Below are 14,833 nucleotides of genomic sequence, written 5' to 3'. Positions count from 1 at the left end.
TATCTAAGTTTTCTATATTTTGTGCTTGAAATGGAAGAAAGGTATGTATTATTTGGAACATGACTTTTTAGTCTGTCATAGAATTGTTTTTATTGAACATAATTTTTTTTTTATTTTACATTCAGCCTACATCTTAAGAAAAAGTTGGAAAAATTGGATTATATACTTCTGTTGGGATAGTGTTTAGAACAGCTGTGTAAGATAAATACTACTGTTACCCATATTTTGTAGCTGTGGAAACTTGAATCTTATTTTAAGAAAGTTGTCTGCAGTACCCCACACAGCTAAGTGCTGGTACTGGGCTTTAAACCTAGGTATTTCAGACAACTCTGATAGTACATTGCACTGATTTTTGGAAACATTTTTTTGGCAGTGGAATTTTTTTTAATTTTAATTAAATCCCAATAGTAAAACACAAAAGTGGTATTATTAATGAATTTAATTTTTATAAGTTGGAATGTATATTATTTACTTGTTAGAAAGGCATTCATGATTATTTTGTTTCTAGTTAATTTCTAGTTTTAGTTAGGCAGTGTGGAGAAAGCTCTCATTTATACTTTATTTGCATAAGACAGCAGTTAAACTCTTTTATATTATATGGTTACTTTTTTTCACCTTCTTTTTTTTCTGTTTGGCTGTGTCACTTGGCTTGCAGGATCTTAGTTCCCCAATCAGGGACTGAACACATGCCCTCAGCAGTAAAAGTTCAGAGTCCTAACTACTGGACCACCAGGGAATTCTCTCTTTTTTTTTTCTTTTGACATTCTAAAAATTCAGACATTATAGAGGTATAGAAGTGATCACATAAAAGATTAAAGTTCTCCATAATTCCCATGGTCTTCTAAGATAACAGTAGCCTTTTTAGCCTTTTTAACTCACTGACAAAGGCTTGCATTCTCTATGTAAATGTCATCACAAACCATTATTAATCATAATAGGTAATGCAACATAGGATAAGATGGTCATTTATTTTCTCATTCTGACTGACTTATGCTGTGGTAAGAGCACTTTGAACAGAAGTCTCTTCAAATAGCATTGATTTCCCATTGTACACATGAATAGACTTGCACAGCCCAGCATCTCTTCACTGTAGAAATGTTTCTTAATCCGTAACCATTTTCAAGAAGTTAACATGTGCATATAAAGATGGCAGAAGAATCTTTATCTGGAGACTGTTTAAAAATATAAACAGATGTGTATTTCAAATAAGAAACATCTCTGCCCGACCCTGGGATGTTGTAGAACAGAGTTTGAACACTACTGGCTTGGATTCTCAAGAGGTGGCAGTTGTTTCTATCACAACACCATTTCATTCTTATAAATCCTGTTTATCATAATTCTTCAGTCCTCTAAAATGTCTTGTATTACGGGACATAATAACGTAAGAAACAGAATGACCATATAGTGAGATAGTATAACCTAGAAAACTGAGTTTTGGCTCTACTTTTTATTTTAGTTCTGTGTGAGGTTCATTTTATGATTACTAGCCACTCTTCTATGAATCCCCAAAAGGTTCCAGTTCTGGTACCTTCTTTATAATGGGTGATTTTACCATGTTAACTTCTAAAGTCTCCATAAGAAATGGTAGCAAACCTGGTAGCAGTATAAAAAAATTTTTTTTGATGGAACATATAAAGCATAGGTAGAAAGTTCTGTGAGACTTCGGAAAATCTTCTCCTTACTTTACTTTTTCTGGCATTCTTTAAGCCCTGCACCCATCTTCTCTAGGAATCTGTCCTTTTTTCTTCATTCTTGTTATTACTCTCCTCCATTTGATTTATATCAGTTCCATTAAGCTGGTCCTTGGTGAGGATGTACAAAAATGTTTCTGTGTCCTTATGTATATTTGCAAGAATGTGCTGGTTCCCTTTCCATCATGTTGGAATATATTGATTTTCTTATTGAGAGGTGAATATAACACTTTTAGCCATTAAGCTGAATAACATGTTTATCTTAAATCTAAACATAAGATAAAGCATTAAGATTAAAGATTGTGTAAAACATTTTGCCAGCCTGACTGAAAGATACCATGATAAACTTAGTGTATGTTTATAGTAATACTTTTTTACATTAGCGTTGAAATTTAGTGACTTATTCACTGTTAAGTCTAATGTGCGAACTTGCGTGTTACATGCATACACAACTTGTCTCACTGAAAGTGAGTGATTCTTAACTGCATCAAGGAGCAGTTTTCTGATCTTGTTGACTTCTCCCCTTTAGAATCCTCAAAATTAGGCTTTGCTTCATACCTGTAAAACTTAACTATTGCTTGTCTGTCCTTAGACAACTTTTCTTTGTTTATTCTGGAATTTGGGGATTAGAGGGATATGAAGCTGTAAACATGCTTAAATTTTAAGGTCCCTTAATGCCATTCCAAAATTTTTAGATGTATTAGGCATTGGAGTGCCTTGGAATATTTTGATTCAAAAGATTCAGTAATAGGGATTATTGTGGACAAAATGTTTTAGAAGTTTGATTTGCTGAGATACAACATAAAGGATCAAATTGAAGAGAAATTGACGCTGGAGGATCAGTCAGCCTTTTACAGTAGTATTTTGAGGAGGAAGGCAGAATGGAAAAAAGGAGAATTAATGCGCATTTAACATGGTTGCTTTTTTTCTTCTTTCAGGATCCTCTTGTCCATTTATCAGAAGATGTGATAGCAAGAACTTATAATATTTTTGCTATTATGTTTCGATATGCAGTAGAGATACTAACCTGGGAAAAAGAAAGTGAATTGCCACCAGATTTAGAGATGATGTAAGTACAACCCATTTATTCTTTGTATTTGCTTATACTTAGTTTTAAACATTTTGATTCTAATTCCTCAAATTAATGTAGCTAGAATTGAACATAATCTTTTTTAATTACTAGTTTTCAGCAAAATAATAACCTTGATTTTATGGTTTTGAAATATATGTGAGCCATTTAATTAGTAGAGGTTTTTCCCTGTTGGTTGCTTTAGCTGATTTATAGCCATATTTTGGCTAAAGCTGTACCACTGGTTGCAAGCACGGGCATTTTTCTGTTCTTTTTGTGTTAAAGCTGTTAGCTCGATAATTCTTTTTGTTTCATCTGTCAGATTTGATTAGGGAATGAACACTGTGACCTAAGTGAGTTTTTTGGTTTGACTAAATGCACAAATTCAGTTTTAATCATTTTGATTCTGAGTTTTTTTTTAATTTATTCTATACTTTGTGCTTCTTTTGGTGTACATCTAACTTTTTTTTTTTTTTACCATTTGTTCTTAAATTATTGAGGAGATTGTAAATTTGCAACCAGAGAGCCGGATTCTGCTATAGCTGTATTACGGCTAAGGACTTAACTTTTTTGCGTGAATGTGCTTGCCTCAAGCAGCCTTCTCTTTTACATTTAATTCTAACCAGTTAAGCTTGTTGGAATCATACTCATGCTCAATGTTGAATACAAGTGAGAGTCTAAAGGACATTGGTGCTGTATCTTTTTTGCTTTCTCAACAGTGTTCCAAATAATCAGGTTATAGTTTATGTTTCTTAATGAAATGAGATGTTAGCATTCCTTTTTGGAAATGTTGAAAATGACTTAGTTAACCTCATAACTTTATCTTTGTGTATTTTGAGTTAGGAACCAACTAAGATCTAAACTTAAAATCCAAATTTACACCTTAGAGAATAGAAAAGTTGTGTTTTTATTATTCTAGTCCATTTTCAGTTTGGGACTACCAGCATAGAAGGGAAAGCAATCTAACTTTGTTTTCTCATCTTAGTAAATGACGTTTGATCTACCCAGAAACCTGAATCACCCATATATCCACTTAGATTTTGGGTCCAGCAGGTTACCCCTGTATCAAGTTGTTCTACTTTTGTTCATCTGCGTTACTACTATGGTTGTCCAAATTACATTAATTTCATCCTTGGACAGCATGATACCCTTAACCAGACTGCCATATCCACTCTTGTCTCCCTGCAGTTCATTCTCCACACTGTAACCACAGTGAATTTTCACCATTTCAAATCCTGGATTGCTCTTAGGATGGGAAAATCCAAATCTATTTCAAGGTCTTTAAGATTTCTGCCTCTCTCCAGACTAACCTCCTCCTTCCTCCCCATGCTCCACCACCCAGTTTACCTTTACCACCTCAGGGTCTTTGCTTTCACTTTTTACTAGACTGTAGTTTCTCAGCTTTGGCACTGTTGACTTTGGGGCTCAGATATTATGGCATGACTTGTGCATTGTAGAATTTTTAACCGCATCATTGGCTTTTACCCCCTGGACACCAGAAGCACTCCTATCCCAGTCATGACGACCAAAAATGTTTCCAGACATTGCCAAGTGGCCATCTCTGATGGGTTGAGGAGAATCCCCCAGTGGAGCACCCACCGCTGATAGCCAGTTCTGACTTCAGCTCTCACGTTACTTCTTTGGCAGTTCCCTGAACTCCCAGACTGGTTTTATCCCACTCTGCATCCTGTTCTTGATAAAAGCTAATTCACACAGATTATGTGTATGTATCTTTCACACCAGCTTGATAACATCATAGAATGTGGGGACCAGAGATGACTTCATTACAGATATGTGCCTAGTGCCTAGCACATTCCCTAGGACAAAGTGTCTGAAGTGAAAGTGTTAGGTGATCAGTCATGTCCAACTCTTTGCAACCCCACGGACTGTAGCCCTCTAGCCTCGTCTGTCCATGGAATTCTCCAGGCAAGAGTACTGGAGTGGGTTGCCATGCTCTTCTCCAGGGAATCTTTCCAACCCAGGGATTGGACCCTGGTCCAATCTGCATTGTAGGCAGATTCTTCACCGTCTGAGATACTAGAAAATCCCAGGACAAAGTGTTCTTTTAATAAATCATCCTGGAGCAGGGTGATACGCAAATAGATGATGTATAATTAATGTTTTATCCCACAGCGAGAAGAGTGACACCTACTATTGCATGCTGTTTAATGATGAGGTTCATACCTATGAACAAGTTATTTATACTCTTCAGAAAGCTGTTAACTGTACACAAAAAGAAGCCATTGGCTTTGCAACTACAGTAGATCGAGATGTAAGTAATTTCATTACATTGATGTTGCATAATTACACTTTTAATACAGGTAAGGTATCCTAGAAAATTAAGTTAAAAGTGTTTGTCTAGGTTATTTTTTTAAAATTTCATATGAATATTGTCTCAAATATATATTGAATATAACTGTAGGCTGTTCTCAGAAAGTTTAGGTGAAAACATAAATTGCCTTCATTCTACACAGAAGAACAAATGTAGTATTGTTCAAAGGTATATACTTACTGATGGCTTGAAAATGTTAGGATTGCTTTGAAGGAAAATATTTTAATTTACTTTCTAATTAATGAATAAAATAAACATTGTAAATATTAAACATTGACCAGAGTTGTTATATGCTCATATAACACTGTTTACTGATTCAAAAATTATTAATACTGAATATAAATATTTTTGCAAGTTAATCTCAAATGTCTTTATTTACAGGGACGTAGGTCTGTTCGATATGGAGAATTCCAGTATTGTGAACAAGCAAAATCAATAATTGTGGTAAGTAATGTAAAAACATGTGTACACTTGTATTTTTTATTAGTATAAAACTAGTCCCACATTTTGGTGTTTATGAACACATTTTTCTGCCTTCTTGAATGTAAAGCCGACATCAGCTAAAAATCACGTTTGAAAATACATTAGTTTAACATTGCTTGTTGCTTTACCTAGTTTTTTTTAAGCTGTAAGATTGATATAAAAAAACGAATGTTTAGATGCAATACATATATATTTTTTGTCTCTTCCTATTTCTTCATCAAAGATGTCTTAGAAAGTTTTTTGCTTTTTGTTTTGTTTTTGATAGGGTTTCATGTTACCTTTTTAGGAATTAAATTGGCCTTTAGCACCAAGATTAGAATTCAAGGGAAGTTGTTTCTTGGTACCTTATAGCAAGGTATGCTGTATAGCATTTAGTGTATAATACATCTGAAAGAAAACTATTCCCCACATTTAGATTTATTTTTAAAAGTTAGAATTTATTGTCTTTAACTATTCCCTGTAACCGCATTTTATGTAAATATCCTTCTAAAGTATAATTTTATATATTGTAAAATATTTTAAATATATAGATAAAATATGGAGATAGCACAGTAAACGCCTGTGTGCTACATTATATCTTATTTTCTTTGTGCTTATTTTAAATAAATAAAATAGTACAGAGGCACTTGTATTATCTCTTCTAAATCCCATTCCCCTTCCTCTTTCACTAGAGATAACTACTTTTGTTAATTAATTTTTCATTTCCATACATGCCTTTTACTTTATCTGCTAAATACCTATCAATATTATATGCATTGATTTGGAGGTCTTTAAACATTATATAACAAGATTCATACTGAATGTATTATATTGTAACTTGGCTTTTCATTTCAGCGTTGTTTCTAGATTTATCTGTGTTGATACATGTATGGTATAAAGTATTCCATTGGTGACTATACTATCAATGGTGACTTGTCTTTTCATGTCAGTGTTGTTTCTAGATTTATCTGGTTTGATATATGTATCTGTAAAGTATTCCATTGATGACTATACTGTAATTTTACATTTGCCTGTTGATGAAGAGTTTGGATATTTCCAATTTTTTCTATGACAGTCAGTCCTGCTGTGGACGTTTTTTTGGTCCTCTTGTTGTATAAAAGCAAAAGTTTCTTTAGTATATATACCAAGAAATGGAATTGTCGAGTTGTTAAGTTATAAGCATTTTCAGTAATACTAGATTTTGCCAAGGTAATCTCCAAAATAGTGGTACCCAGTATACATTCCAACCAGCAGTGAAGTACAGTTCCTGTGTCTCTACTGCTTTGTCAGAACTATATATTGTCAAATTAAAAAATTTTTGCCAACCTGCTGTGTATGTATGGTATCGCATCTGTTAGATTTGCACTGCCTTGATTACTGAGTATCTTATTTCATATTTATTGTATTGGTCATTTAAGTTTTCTGTAAATTTCTTGTTCATACCCTTACCCATTTTTTTAAGTTATTTGTCTTTTTCTTACTCATTCGTAGGGGTTCTTTACATAATCTGAATCCTGATCTTTTGTTGCAGTATCTTTTCCTGACATATGACTTTATATCTTATTTGTGATGCCTCTCCTTGAGCAAAAACTTTAATTTTAATGTAGCAAACTATATTTTTCTTTTTATGAGTTTGTGTCTTATTTTTAAAATTCTTGATATCTGGACATACTCTAATAATGCATTAGAAACAATACTGTGGTAGAACATCCCCATTCTTAGGAACTATATACTGAAGTTTTTAGGAATAAGAGGACATGATCCATATAAGTTACCTTCCATGATTATTTTTTGTCTGTGTGTGGAAAAAGAAAGATAATGTGTAAATGATAAAGCAATTAGGATAGAATTTTACAGGTAATTTTACAGAATCCAGGTAAAGGAGATGATATTTTTTCCCTTTAATTTGTTGTTTAATAGTGTTATTTCAGTTTTTCCCTAAAAAATAAGTCTCTGGTAATGTCTGCATAGGTATAGCAATACTATTTTCATAATATAGAATAGAAAGTCCAGAGATAGATACTAGTATGAGGAAAATCTAGAACAAAGATATATTCTAAGGGGGGAGGAAGAGAGCTTCTTAACCAAGACTAGAATCCCAGGAGTTAAAAAGAATACATTTTTTTGGCTATATAAAAAATTGGCATAGCAGAATATTATTAAAAATGTCAGTAAATTTAGAAAAATTATTTCTAACACAAAGGATAGACATTTAATGTTTATGATAAACAGAGCACTCATAGATTATCAAGTAGGGAGCAAACAACAGAACAGAAAAATGGACATGGGGTATGGAAAGACAACCACAGCAGAGATATAATCTCAATGGTATAAATATATGTAAAAAGAGACTCAAGCTCACTAATAATTAGCAAAATGACAGGGAGAGTTCATATCCAACAGATGGAGAAATTAAGAGTGATAAAGTACCTTGCTGGCAGAGATGCATAAATTACTACCATGTATTTGGAAAACAGTCTAGTAGCATATATTAAAATTTTGCCTCTCCTAGAAATTTATCCCATAAAAATATAAGCTCAAGTTAGTGTGTGTGCAAAGATGTTCAGTACTAACTTTGTTGTAGTCATAGAAGATTGAAACAGAGAGAATATGAATACCCTTCTCTCGAGAATGTTTAAATAAATCCACACCACAGAATATGATGAGTCATTAAGCTCACCCCGCCCCCCCAAAAAAATCTGTTAACACAAAGATGCAAAAGAGTATGGTAATATTCCATTTTTTTGAAAATCAAATAAAGTCTTTGTAACTGTGTGCATATATGATACATATAAGGTGGATAAAATATTCAAAGGTATACTGTGCTAAAGTGGGTTATGGAGATGGGATGAGATGGGTAGAAAGATAATTCAAAAAGAAAAGGAAAAGGGGGAAATCATGTTAAATGAAAAGTTTTGATAGACTTAAATACATTTCTCCAAAGAAGATGTGCAGATTGGCAAAGAACATGGAAGCATGCTCAATATTATTAATCATTAGGGGAATGCAAGTAAAAACCACGAAAAGATAGCACCTCATATGCATTAAGATGGCTATTATAAACAACAATAATAACAGAAAATCACAGGTATTATCAAGGATATGGAGAAATGGAACCCTCGTGTGCTATTGGTGGGAATGTAAAATAGTGCAACCACTATGGAAAACAGTATGGTGCTTCCTCTAAAAATTAAAAATAGAATTACCAAGTAAATAAATAAATAAAATAAAAATAGAATTACCATATGATCCAACAGTTTTGCTTCTGATTATGTACACAGAAGAATTGAAAGCAGAGTCTCATGTTCATGACAGCATTGTTCAGATGACAAAAGGTGTCTATCAGTTCATCCACTGATAGACACTAAGGAGCTATTTAACTGGATGAATGGTTAGATAGAATTCATATACACACAGTAGAATTTTATCCAGCCTTAAAAAGGAAGAAAATTCTGGTGCACACTACTGTGTGGATGAACCTTGAGGACATTATGCTAAGTGAAATAAGCTAGTCACAAGAAGGTAATGTATGGTTTTGTTTGTATGAGGTACCAGCGTATTTGGGTACAGAGTTTCAGTTTGCAAGACGAAGAGTTCTGGAAATGAGTTGCACACCAGTGTGTACTTTGCACCACAGAACTGCACGCTTAAAAATGGTTAAGCTGGAAAGTGTTATGTGTTTACTATAATTTTTATTAAAATATTGATAACATCACATTTATGCAGTGAATAAATTATTCAAGTTAGTGTATAATTACATTAAGAAATTAGTTTAAAAACATACAGTCAGTTTAACACTTAAATAATTTATAATTGATGGGGCACATTTTCAGATATAAGACCAAGAATTCAGGCTAAAACTGTAACTTATTACTTTTTTGTAAGAATCCTAGGATTCCTTCTAGAAAATCAGAATCTGAATAAAGCAACCCATGTTGTGTTTTTCTTACACACATACATGAATAACTCACCTATAATGATGAGAGTGTAGTTATATTTAATAAAAATTTGATTTATTTTCTATAAAATAGCCTTTTTAAGTTTGTTTTTTTTCATCCTGTCATTTCTTTTTAAGAGAAATACCAGTAGACAAACAAAGCCACTCAAAGTTCAAGTTATGCATTCGTCTATTGTCGCACATCAAAATTTTGGTTTGAAACTTTTGTCTTGGCTGGGAAGTATTATTGGATATTCAGGTAGGTCCATAAAACCTTTTGCAAATTGACTTAAAAATGAGCTTATATGCCCTAGTAAAACTATTTTGGAAAAGTAACAAATGGAATCAGGTGTTCTGGTTTTTCTTTTCTTTCTTTTTTTTTTTTTTTGCTTTAGTTTTAAATACCATATAAGAATATCTTTATATACACAAAAAAATACTTCCCAATTTTGATCTATGGGATCTTTTTCATATGCATACATTTATATATTTTCATACATAAATAAAACATTTATTTATCTTCAAATAAAGGAAACAGTGGATTAAACAATTGTAAATGATTTTAATATGCTAATGAATCTAAATCTTACCAACTTGATAAAAGAACCTATTTTTAATAGAGCATCCTGTGGAATTCTTTTCCACAAAGCAAGCTGAAAAATGCTACTGTAAATAAAACCTAAATGGTTAACTGTTTAAAGGATATCTTTGTTTTGATTTCTACAATTTGTGTTTACTGATAATTTGCAACCCTGAAAATATGCAAATTTGAAGTTACTATGTATTTGAGTTTTTGTTTTTCCATAGTCAACAGATCAGATAATCTTTTAAAAGTAGTGGTAACAATTAAGAGCCTTCAAGTCCAATGCCAAAAATACAAGTTTGTTGTGTAACACTGAAGAGTAAACTAGGAATACATCTAAGCTGTCTGTCCTATATTTCTTCAGGCAAGGGATGTAGTTTGGATACATGATATTCCAGTGTTTGCTATAAAGAAAATTTCTAAAACATTTGTATTAAAAAGCTATTAGAAAGAGTACTACCAACTGTGAACTGACAGGTGAAAATCGGGAAGTGTGGAAATTTAGGAGAATATGTTTGCTTGCCTTTTAAATGTCTTTCCAGTTAGTTTTCTTAACCTTTTTTAACTTTGCTGTTTTCCATTGGGTATCTATCTGTATGCCAAGTACTGTGCTACAGGATTAATAAATAGTATCATGGAAACAGTTTTCTGCTAAAAATTTTCTTTGAGAAAATTTATAATCAACAATTTAAAGACCTTATCATCTATTATTTAATATATATATATAAAGTTTTCTCTGTAGCCTTCTAAAAAATTTCTATTTGGTGGCTCTTATAATTAAAAAAGAAGTTTCAGATTATTTTGCATGATTGTAGATGACTAAAAACAGTGGTTTTAAATATAAAATACGAAACCGGAAGGTATTAAAGTTCTAGTTGTGTTAATGTTTACATTAATATTTGAAGGTTTTTTTTTAAGTTTAGTATATGTAGGAATTTGCCTTCCAAAGCCTCTCATATAGTGGGTATACATAAGTACATATTTTTGTATTTTTGTTTAATGAACATTTTGCATAATAACAATAAAATGGACTGGTATATATTAAAGTACAGAGCATGTATTCTTTTAAATGGTAGCATAATTTCGTATTATACCTATCTTTTGTTACCATAGGATATATAACAATTTTACTGATACCTGGTTTAATTAGCATAGATGCTTAGAAAACCATGTTTACTTCAGTGGCTTTTGGATTCTTTGTTGTTTAAATTGTTTAAGCATAAAAGGTCATTGCCATTCTGATAAACAAATATTTTGGTATTCTGGAATAAAAGTTGGTATAGAATGCAGGATTTGGAATTTTTCTCCATTTTGTGAAAATGTTAATAAAATAGTTAATATAGTTACTTTTTCTGAATAAATTTGACCTTTTAAAAAAGCAAGTAAAAACTCTATAGTAAGTCCATTTGAACACTTTTACTAATAAGTTATTTTATTTTAATATTTGAAGTTAACTATTTCTTGACTATTTTTCTTCCTGTTTTAAGATGGCCTTCGCCGAATTTTATGTCAGGTTGGTTTACAAGAAGGGCCAGATGGTGAAAACTCTTCTCTAGTGGATAGATTGATGCTTAGTGATTCCAAATTGTGGAAAGGTAAGTATCTTAACTACTGTAAGGTATAGGGGAACTTTCATAGGTAATTGGGATGTTAAAGTTTCTTTTTCATTTGAGGAAATATTTAATAAATATATTTATGGTTTTTAGAATTAGCACATGCAGTCTTATTCTTTGGGGAAAAAACAGATTTGAGGATCCATGACTCAAATAACCTTAATGTTTTGTTGGAAGAATACATTTAGAAAAACTGATTTTTAATGAAACAGTTTTCACATGTTTTAAGAAATACATGTAGAGTTTTGCTCTTGAGATGTAAAAATACAATTAATCATATGAAGACTTTGGAAATGAATTTTTGGCTTGTTTGGTATATCCTCATGTTATATCTGCTCTTTTTGTAAAAGGTGCTAGGAGTGTGTATCATCAGTTGTTCATGAGCAGTCTACTTATGGATTTGAAATACAAGAAACTGTTTGCCGTTCGATTTGCAAAGGTAAGTAGTTTCTCACATTTGAAGAGTAAAAAAATAGGTTATATACAGAATAGCTGTAGTCCATGATTATATCCAGCATTTGTAAAATTAGTAGCTAATAGTAATGTGTCATTATGTTGATTTTACATTCTAAGAAACTTCATAAAGTATCTTTTTATCTTTTATCAATAGAATAAAAGTCTAGCAGTGAGGTTTTTCATGTTTATAACCTGCCATGATAATATAAATATCCATCTATGCAGTGTATATGACGTGAAGTGATAAATGGAAACTTTAAACCTATGCCATTCTGAATTATGATATTATTCCTATTAAATTTTGTGTAGGAAAAGATAATCTTAGTTGAAACGACATGTGTATGTGGATGTGATTTAAAAATCATGAACTCAAGGTTGTTGATGCCATTGAATTTTGGTCTTCTCCCTTAAGCTAACTGCTTGGTTATTTTTATTCACCTGAATTAGGGATTATTAACAAAGGAAACATATAAGAATCATTTGAGGAGCTCTTTCAAAATATACATGTTTATGTTTTCCATTCTCAAACCTGCTGAAGCAGATTCACCAAGAATAGGGTCCAAGCATGTGTACTTTGAAAGAGCCACCAGGTGACTGTGGTAGCCATCCAGAAGTAATGAAAGTCTGATTTCATCAGAGGCAGTGTAAAGCTACTGTGATTGAGCTCCACCTGTGTACAATGACAGCCCAGGATTTTAATAGCTGTTACTCCTGTTTGAGCTCATAAACTGCCATGGTGCTCAAGAAGATTGCATAGTGAATCAGTGTGTTTACAGATTAGTAAATTGGTAGTTGGTAGAAATCATTCCAGTTATTCTCATAGCACATCTTATTGACTCCTCCAGCACTGATTTTTCATTATAATCCTTAAACATTTGGTCATTGTGGATTAGAGGTGAATCTCCCCCTTGTTGTTTAGAATTACCAGCAGTTGCAGAGAGATTTTATGGAGGATGATCACGAGCGAGCAGTGTCCGTGACTGCTCTGTCTGTCCAGTTCTTCACCGCACCTACTCTGGTGAGTAGTGCTTGCCTCTTCTTTGTCACTGATAGCTGGCACTCCTTGCCTTTTTTTGCCTTCTTAATAGAACTATGAGCGTTTGCAGAGTGATTATGTGACAGATGACCACGACAGAGAGTTTTCAATCGCAGACTTCTCGGTTCAGATTTTCACAGTCCCTTCACTTGTAAGTACTAAAAGACTAAGAAGAACTTTCTTGTTTTCCACTAGAAGGAGTAAAGCCTTAAAATAATAGTGAACTGAGATCTGTATATTTCTGAATAGAAAAATATTTTATTAATGGGTGATACGACTTTGGATGCCTTCTATACCAGAAGATATAACTTTGAATATGTAATCTGGAGGGGGAAAGTTATTTGAACTTAATCTGTACTTTCTCATGGTACTTCCTTGAGGTTTTGAACTGACAAGTTAATTAAACTCATTAGTTAAACAACATATTGTGCGAATTCCTAAACTGTCCAGTGGTCAGAACTCGGTGCTTTCACTGCCGGCTCCTGGGTTCAGTCCCTGGGTGGGGAGCTAGGATCCCACAAAGGACGCAGTGTGGCCAAAAAAAGAAAGACAGGAAGGAAGAAACAGCCTATTGTATATAATCTCACATTTTTGAGAAGCCTCCTTTTCCACTCTAAGGCAGGGGATTACTAAGGCAATTGAATCATGATGATTCCGTGATCTTGTACTAAGTTTCACTAGTTGTTCCAGCAGGCATCCTTATGTTTTCATAATATTGAATAATTAATATTTGATTCATTTAACAAAACTTTGAGCACCTATTATTTATTTAGTTCTGTGTTTTAGGAATGAAGTGGTGAACAAAAACAGACATAGTCTTTGCCTTCATGAAACTTACTGTAGAGGGAAAGACTCACATAAATGGTTAATTAAAGCTATAGTAAAAACTCTGAAGAATTTGGTTGTTCTGAGAGAATAGTAAAAAGGTCTGACCTTTTCCCACAGTTTGGAAGAGTATTCTGTGTAGCTTTATGCAGGCTCATGAAGGAAAATCCATTCAAAGGAACCAGCACTTGAGAAAACCCTGAAGTAGGGACGTTCCTATAAAGGGAATAGAAGGAAAGAAGTGCAGTTGAACATCCTTGAACATGGAATAAAATGAGACCAGAAACATAGGCAAGGGCCTGACTGTATGGAGCTATCAGTATTCTACACTTATTTTATTAATAAGGTGTCTGTTCCAGCTTCTTTTTTTAATGACTATTTTATCCTCAGATACTTTTATATTCAAGGGTGTATTCTAGCACAGTTGAAGCTATCTGAAGTCTATTTACCCACTAATGAGATATTTTGGTCCAAATTAAGGATTTTGATTTTCATCTTAAGAGCATTGGAAGGCATTGAAGAGTTTGAAGTGGCACTTACATCATCACATTTGTGATTTTTAAAACATGAAGCTTTTTGTAATTTGGAGAACAAATTTGCTGCGGCAGTGGTGGTTGTGGGGAGCCTGTTAGGGATTGTGGCAGAGGGTATAGAAGTTGTGAGAGAGATGTAAGTAGTGAAATCTGCTAAACAACCGCACTTCGGGTTTCAGGGATATTGGGTTTGGTGAGTCATTGGTTATTGGGTTTGAGGGGAGAATGTAAAGGTGATTCCTGGGTTTCTGGTTGTAACCAAGTAGATTTCTCTGCCACTTGGATAAGAAGTTTTG

At 33.0% G+C, this 14,833-nt stretch overlaps 1 protein-coding gene across 8 annotated transcripts in view; it reads left to right on the top strand.

Moving 5' to 3' along the window:
- UBR2 (ubiquitin protein ligase E3 component n-recognin 2) overlaps positions 1–14,833 on the top strand; it is a 102,785-nt gene that overhangs the window by 36,844 nt on the left and 51,108 nt on the right. For 7 of the 8 annotated variants that reach the window (XM_070456423.1, XM_070456420.1, XM_070456425.1 and 4 more), the window contains exons 5-11: positions 2,630–2,760; positions 4,894–5,032; positions 5,474–5,536; positions 9,630–9,750; positions 11,562–11,669; positions 12,038–12,126; positions 13,232–13,330. In XM_070456423.1, coding sequence (XP_070312524.1) covers positions 2,630–2,760; positions 4,894–5,032; positions 5,474–5,536; positions 9,630–9,750; positions 11,562–11,669; positions 12,038–12,126; positions 13,232–13,330 — 750 coding nt within the window. Of the gene's footprint in view, positions 1–2,629; positions 2,761–4,893; positions 5,033–5,473; positions 5,537–9,629; positions 9,751–11,561; positions 11,670–12,037; positions 12,127–13,062; positions 13,162–13,231; positions 13,331–14,833 lie in introns of all 8 variants that reach the window. The other variant, XM_070456422.1, reaches the window with a different exon arrangement.

This window comes from Odocoileus virginianus, chromosome 27 (assembly GCF_023699985.2).
Source record: "Odocoileus virginianus isolate 20LAN1187 ecotype Illinois chromosome 27, Ovbor_1.2, whole genome shotgun sequence".
Taxonomy (NCBI): domain Eukaryota; kingdom Metazoa; phylum Chordata; class Mammalia; order Artiodactyla; family Cervidae; genus Odocoileus; species Odocoileus virginianus.
The sequence above is the reverse complement of the archived record's forward strand: the minus strand, read 5'-3'. Positions and strand labels throughout refer to the sequence as shown.